The sequence below is a fragment of the Dipodomys merriami genome, unplaced genomic scaffold (assembly GCF_024711535.1).
Source record: "Dipodomys merriami isolate MVZ:Mamm:240054 unplaced genomic scaffold, mDipMer1.0.p SCAF_1346, whole genome shotgun sequence".
Taxonomy (NCBI): domain Eukaryota; kingdom Metazoa; phylum Chordata; class Mammalia; order Rodentia; family Heteromyidae; genus Dipodomys; species Dipodomys merriami.
Window position 1 is genome coordinate 26,430 of NW_027202656.1, and position 7,984 is coordinate 34,413.

Here is a 7,984-nt window from a genome sequence, read left to right on the forward strand (position 1 = left end):
CTTCCGCTTCCGCTTCCGGATCCGGACGGCGTAGTGGTGGCCATGGCGGCGGCGGCGGCGGCGACGCTCCGCGGCCCCGCCACGGCTGCATTTCCGGGCGCGGCCGCCGGCGCCCTCGCATCGATGTCATCAGCCGGCGCCAAGACGCGGGCGCCCATGCGCGCGCTCTCGGCGGAGCGCCACTGCGCATGCACATAGGGTTAGCGGGGGAGGGGCCGAACGCTCCCAGCGGAGAGCCATTGCGCATGCGCAGAGGGTTCTTCAGCGGGGTTAGGCAGCTGGGAGGGGCTGAGCCAGCCTGCGCCAATGCGCATGCGCACAGGGTTCGTCAGCAGGGAGGGGCCTAGCGCTCCCGGCGGAGCGCCGCTGCGCACGCGTGTCTCTTGGCTGCTTGTTCCCACTGCCCTCCCGCGTGTGGACCCACGGCGCATGCGCACAGGTTGAATCGGCCGGGAGGCGCAGAGCGGACCCTGGAGGGTCGAGTTGCGCATGCGCACAGCGTGAGTCCGCCGGGAGGTGCCTAGGGGACCCCGGAGGATCGAGGTTCCGTCCGCATTGCGCATGCGCACTGGTTGAGTCGTCCGGCACCGTCCGGGCCGAGCGTGTGGTGCGTGCATGCGTGGGATTCCCTCGGTTGGTCTGGTTGGTACTGCGCATGCGTGCCACCTGGGGGGGGGAGGTCCTCCGCGCTGCACTGCGCATGCCTGAGCCAGCACGCCCCGTCCCTCCCCCCCCCTGCCCCCCCCCCCCGCCGAGCAGGAACACGCATGCGTGTGCTCCCGGGCTACGGATCTGCGCATGCGCGGGATTGGGCTGCGCTGCCCTGCAACGCGCATGCGCGGTTCCCAGAGACAGACTGACAGACACAGGGACAGTGAAACAGAGTCAGACAGACACTGGGACAGAGACAGACACACAGATGGACACAGAGAGACACAGACAGATAGATGGACACAGACAGACACAGAGAAGACAGAGACATGGGCAGGCATAGACAGACAGACACAGAATGACAGACAGAGAGACAGACAGACAGAGGCAGAGCCAGACAGACAGGGAATGACAGAGAGAGACAGACACAGGCCGACAGACAGAGACGGACAGACATAGAGCAAGACAGACAGACACTGGGACAAAGACAGACAGAGACAGACACACAGATGGACACAGAGAGAGACACAGACAGATGGATAGACAGACATAGGCAGAGACAGACACAGACATAGAGAAAGACAGACAGACACAGAGAATGACAGACAGACACGAAAGACAGAGAATGACAGAGAGACAGACAGACAGACACAGACAGACAGATACTGACACAGGCAGACAAAGAAAGACAGAACGAGACCCAGACAGACACAGGAGACAGAGACAGAGAGACAAAGAGACAGACAGACACAGAAGTCAGAAGTAGACTGATGACAGACAGACAGACCGAGACAGACAAAGACAGAATGAGACAGAGACAGACAGACAGTGAGACAGACATGGACAGGCAGACCAACAGGCAGACACAGACAAGACAGACAGACAGAAAGACAGAGACAGAAGTAGACTGATAGACACAGACAGACAGACAAAGAGAGAGAACGAGACACAGACAGACTGACAGAGGAGACAGACAGAGACAGAGAGACAAAGACAGACAGACACAGACATGGACAGGTAGAGACACGCAGACCAACAGACAGACTGATAGAGGAGACAGACAAAGACAGAGACAGACAGAAGAAGACACAGACAGACAGACAGACAGAGACAGAGACAGAGCTTGACCTACTCCATTGAGGTCAGGACTTGGTTCCAAGTCACTCAAGTGTGAAAATGTTAATCCCACCCATATTTAATCAACATCCATCCACCCATCCATCATCCATCCATCCACCCACCCATCCACCTATCCATCCACCCATCTATTCACCCATCCATCCATCCATCCATCCATCCACCCATCCACCCTCTGATCCACCCATCCATCCATCCACCCATCCGTCCACCTATCCATCCATCCACCCATCCATCTATCCACCCATCCATCCACCCACCCACCCATCCATCCATCCACCCATCCATCCATCCATCCACCCATCTACCCATCTATCCACCCATCCATCCATCCACCCATCCACCCATCTATCCACCCATCCATCCATCCACCCATCCACCCATCTATCCACCCATCCATCCATCCACCCATCCATCCATCCAGCCATCCATCCATCCAGCCACCCTCCCATCCATCCACTCATCCATCCACCCACCCATCCATCCATCCATCCACCCATCCATCCATCCTCCATTGAGATGAACACTTGGGTCCAAGTCACTCAACTGTGCAAATGTTAATCCCTTCCATATTCCATCAACAGCAGGACTTGGGTCCAACTCATTCAAGTGTGCAAATGTTAATCCCTTCCCTCCTTCCTCCATGGAGAGGAGTTGGGTCCGTCACTCAATTGTGCAAATGTTAATCCCATCCGTCTGTCCTCCATCCAGATGAGGACTTGGGTCCAACTCACTGAAGTGTGCAAACGTTAATCCCACCCATATTGTATCAGGACTTGGGTCCAAGTCACTCAAATGTGTAAATGTTAATCCCATCCATATTCAATCAACATCCATCCACCCACCCATCCATCCACCCATCCACCCACCCATCCCCCATCCATCCATCCACCCTTCTATCCACCCATCTATCCATCCATCCACCCATCCGTCTATCTGTCTGTCTGTCCATCTATGCATCCATCCCTCTGTCTATCCAGGTGTCTGTCTATCTACTCTCTGTCTGTCTGTCCATTCATGGATCCATCCATCCATCTGTCTATCCACATGTCTGTCTGTCTATCTATCTACTATATCTATCCACCTATCTGTCTGTCTGTGTGTCTATCTATACATCTCTCTGTCTGTCCAACCATCCATCCATCTATCCATCTATTCATGTATCTTATCTGTGTATCTATCTATCATCTATCCATCTACCAGCCTGTCTGTCCATCCTTCTGTCCATCTGTCTATCCATCCATCTGTCCATCTGTCAGTCTGTCTGTCTGTCCATCCATCCATCTATCCATCTATTATCCATCTATCCATCTGTCTGTCTGTCCATCCATCCACCCATTTGTCTATCCATCTATCCATCTGTCAGTCTGTCTGTCTATCCATCTATCTGTCTGTCCATCCATCTGCCCATCTGTCTATCCATCTATCCATCTGTCAGTCTGTCCATCCATCCATCTACCCATCTATCAGTCTGTCTGTCTGTCCATCCATCCACCCATCTGTCTATCCGTCTTATCTATCCATCTTTCAGTCTGTCTGTCCATCCATCCATCCATCTATCTAGGTATCAGTCTGTCTGTCTGTCCATCGATCCATCCATCTAGCTAGCTATCAGTCTGTCTGTCTGTCCATCCATCCACCCATCTGTCTATCCATCTATCCATGTATCAGTCTGTCTGTCTGTCCATCCTTCCGCCCATCTGTCCATCCATCTCTCAGTCTGTCTGTCTGTCCATCCATCCGCCCATCTGTCTATCCATCCATCTATCCATCTGTCAGTCTGTCTGTCTGGGTGAAGAACTCTGAAAAGGGACAAACTTTCTAGAACCATCTCCTTTCCCCGGGCCGTTGTGTGTGTGTGTGTGTGTGTGTGTGTGTGTGTGTGTGTGTGTGTGTCTGTCTGTCTGTCTGTCTGTCTGTCTGTCTGTCTGTCTGTCTGTCTGTGTGTACATCCTAGACTTCACCGGTCCATCTGCCATGACCGTTGGATTCAGAACCTTCTAGAACGCGGTGCCGTCTCCACCACCCTATCTAGGACTCGCTGCCCAGTGCTCGGGACAAGATGTCATCTGCTCATACACGTGTGTGCGTGCGTGTGCGTGCATGTGGCCCGGCCGGTCGCCCTGGGTCACCATGATGATGATGATGATGATGCCCGGAGTTCACATCCTTCCTGGGTCACCATGATGATGATGATGATGATGATGATGATGATGATGATGATGATGATGATGATGATGATGATGGATGGATGGATGGGTGGGTGGATGGATGGATGGGTGGATGGATGGATGGATGGATGGTGGATGGATGGGTGGATGGATGAATTGATGGATGGATGGGTGGGTGGATGGGTGGATGGATGGGTTGATGGATGGGTCAATGGATGGATGGATGGATGGATGGATAGATGAGTGGATGGGTGGGTGGATGGATGGATGGATGAATGGATGGATGGGTGGATGGATGAATGGATGGATGGGTGGCTGGCTGGGTAGATGGATGGATGATGGGTGGGTGGGTGGATGGATGAGTAGATGGATGGATGGATGGATGGATGGGTAGGTGGATGGATGAGTGGATGGATGGGTGGCTGGCTGGGTAGATGGATTGATTGATGGATTGATGGATCGGTGGATGGGTGGATGGATGGATGGATGGATGAATGGATGGATAGATAGATGGATGGGTGGATGGATGGGTGGATGGATGGGTGGGTGGATGGATGGATGGATAGATAGATGGATGGGTGGATGGATGGGTGGATCGGTAGATGGATGGATGGATGGGTGGATGGATGGATTTGTGGATTTCCCCCCTAGGCCACCAAAGACCTAAGTTCTTCTCCTCCTGTCTCTCTGTCTCCAGGTGCAGAGAAGTTGATCCTCCACATACAGAAGCACAGCATCCCCTTCGCCCTGGCCACCAGCTCAGGGACTGAGGCCTACCAGGCCAAGACCAGCGCACACCGGGAGCTGTTCGGTGCCTTTCACCACATGGTGCTGGGTGATGACCCCGAGGTCAAGGCCAGCAAGCCCGCCCCGGACATCTTCCTGGCCTGCGCCCGCAGGTTCTCCGGACATCTTCCTGGCCTGCAACCGGAGGTTCTCTCCTAATCCCCCCCCCCCCGTCAACCAGGTAAACTGAGGCCTTGGGCCTCGGGTCCACTGCATGGACCACACACAGAGAGACACACAGACAGACAGACATGGACGGATACACAGATACACAGACCAGACAGACAGACAGCCAGACACAGAAACACACAGATAGACGCAGAGACGGACACAGAGACACAGATAGACACATGGACAAACCAGACAGACATGCAGACAGACAGACAGGCAGATAGACACACAGACTGACAGGCAGACAAACCAGATAGAGACACAGACACAGAGACAGACTCATAGACAGACAGACAGACAGACCACAGAGACACGGACAGACAGACACACTCCGATAGACAGACAGACACACTGACAGAGAGATAGACACACAGACACAGAGACCAGACAGATAGACAGACAGACAGACACAAGAGACGGGACAGACACACAGATTCACAGACCTACCAGACAGACCACAGAGACACAGACAGACAGACACACTGATAGACACACACACAGACAGATAGACAAAGACAGACGCACAGATACACAGACCATGCAGACAGACAGACAGACAGAGCACAGAGACACGGACAGACAGACACACACCAATAGACAGAGAGATAGACATACATACGCAGACAGACACACAGACAGACAGACTACAGAGACACACAAATAGGCATATAGACAGACAGACGGATACAGAGACAGACACACACAGATAGACAGACACAGAGACACTTAACCAGACACAGACAGACACACATACAGAGACAGACAGACAGACATAAGAGTCCAGACAGACAGATACACAGAACAGACCAGACAGACCGACCACAGAGACACAGACAGACAGATATAGGGACAGACAGACACACAGAGACAGACAGAGAGACATGGACAGACACACAATCACACAGACGGATGGACGGATGGAGAGACGGATGGACAGATGGCCCCAGGGGAACAGGGAGGGAGACTCCTTGGCACAGTGCTCACCTGGCCCACACCAGGCCCTGGGTGGGGGAGGCCTCGAAATCACACACAGAACATGCCAGTAGGCACGCCGTGGCTCGACGGTCATCTTCCCTCCTTCCTTCCCTCCTTCCTTCCCTCCTTCCTTCCTTCCTTCACTACTTCCTTCACTCCTTCCTTCCTTCCCTCCCTCCTTCTTTCCCTCCCTCCTTCCTTCCCTCCTTCCTTCCCTCCCTCCTTCCTTCCTTCCCTCCCTCCTTCCTTCCCTCCTTCCTTCCCTCTCTCCTTCCTTCCCTCCTTCCTTCCCTCCTTCCCTCCTTCTTTCCCTCCTTCCCTCCTTCTTTCCCTCCTTCCCTCCCTCCTTCCTTCTTTCCCTCCATCCTTCTTTCCTTCCCTCCTTCCTTCCTTCCTTCCCTCCTTCCTTCTTGTTCCTTCCCTCCATCCTTCCTTTTCATCTTTCCTTCCTTCCCTCCTTCCTTCCTTCCCTCCTTCCCTCCTTCCTTCTTTCCTTCCTTCCTTCCCCCCTTCCTTCCCTCCAACACTGGGCACCCGGCCCACCCCCCGGCCGACCTCTCACTCCGCGTGTCTCTCTCGCCCTCTGACCCCGCAGTGCCTGGTGCTGGAGGACACGCCCCACTGCATGGCGGTCGCCCAGGCAGCGGGGATGCAGGTGGTCATGGTGCGCAGCGTCCAGCTCGACCCCGAACTCAACGGCCGGGGCCACCCTGCTGCTGCCCTCCTTGGGTGACATACAACCCGAGCTCTTCAGCCTGCCCGCCTTCAACTGACCTGCGGATGGACAGACAGACAGACAGAAGGACACTGGACACAAGGCCAAGACCTGACCCATCCCAGGGCCTCCCTGACCTCTGGAAATAAAGGGAATGAACACAGGAAGTGCCTCACTGAGTCACGAGTGGATGGATGTATGGATGGGTGGGTGGATGGATGGATGGATGGATGGATGGGTGGATGGATGGATGGATGGATGGATGGGTAAATGCATGGGTGGATGGATGGGGATGGATGGGTGGATGGGTGGATGGATGGGTGGATGGATGGATGGGTGGATGGATGGATGGATGGGTGGATGGGTGGGTGGATGGATGGATGGGTGGATGGATGGGTGGATGAGTGGACCGGTGGATGGGTGGACGGATGGATAGATGGATGGGTGGATGGGTGGGTGGATGGATGGATGGGTGGACCGGTGGATGGGTGGACGGATGGATACATGGATGGGTGGATGGGTGGGTGGATGGATGGATGGGTGGATGGATGGGTGGATGGGTGGACGGTGGATGGGTGGACTGATGGGTGGGTGATGGGTAGATGGGTGGATGGATGGATGGATGGGTGGATGGGTTGATGGATGGATGGATGAATGGATGGATGCATGGGTGAATGGATGGATGGGTGGATGGATGGGTGGATGGGTGGATTAATGAGTGGATGGATGGGTGGATGGATGGGTGGATGGATGGATGGATGGATGGATGGATGGGTGGTTGGATGGATGGGTGGATGATTGGATGGATGGGTGGATGGATGGGTGGATGGTTGGATGGATGGGTGGGTGGATGGGTGGATGGTTGGATGGATGGGTGGGTGGATGGGTGGATGGATGGGTGGATGGATGGGTGGGTGGATGGGTGGATGGATGGGTGGGTGGATGGATGGCTGTTATATCCTGCCCAGGCCCCTCCACTCCCCCTCTGCCTGTGGGATTTGTTCCATTTGGTTTTGTGTCCTCTGGTGCTGCAGACGGTGGGTGATCAGCCTTGGGTCTTAAAATATCAGGCTGTGCTGAGAATAGCTCAGTCTCTTGCTCTTCAAGGCCAGGGTGGGGCTGAGGGCTGGGAATCAACTGGGTCAAGGTGAGAATAAGAGCAATAACAGTATTAACAACAACAATGACATGAATAACAATAGCAATAATAACAACAATCATAGTATGAGTAACAATAACAGCGATCATAACTATAACAATAACAATCACACATCATCCATAACAAGGAGAGTAACAATGGGAACAACAACAATCACAGCAATCATAGCAATAACAAAAACAATAATAGCCATTATAACAACCAAATAACAATAACAAT

At 53.9% G+C, this 7,984-nt stretch overlaps 1 protein-coding gene across 1 annotated transcript; it reads left to right on the plus strand.

Moving 5' to 3' along the window:
- Positions 1–245: 245 nt before the first annotated feature.
- Positions 246–6,788, plus strand: LOC138825129 (pseudouridine-5'-phosphatase-like). Its single transcript, XM_070019541.1, has 4 exons — positions 246–269; positions 323–500; positions 4,657–4,892; positions 6,487–6,788. Exons 1-4 carry the CDS (start codon positions 246–248, stop codon positions 6,622–6,624), a joined length of 576 nt encoding a protein of 191 aa, XP_069875642.1. The 3' UTR covers positions 6,625–6,788.
- Positions 6,789–7,984: the final 1,196 nt, after the last annotated feature.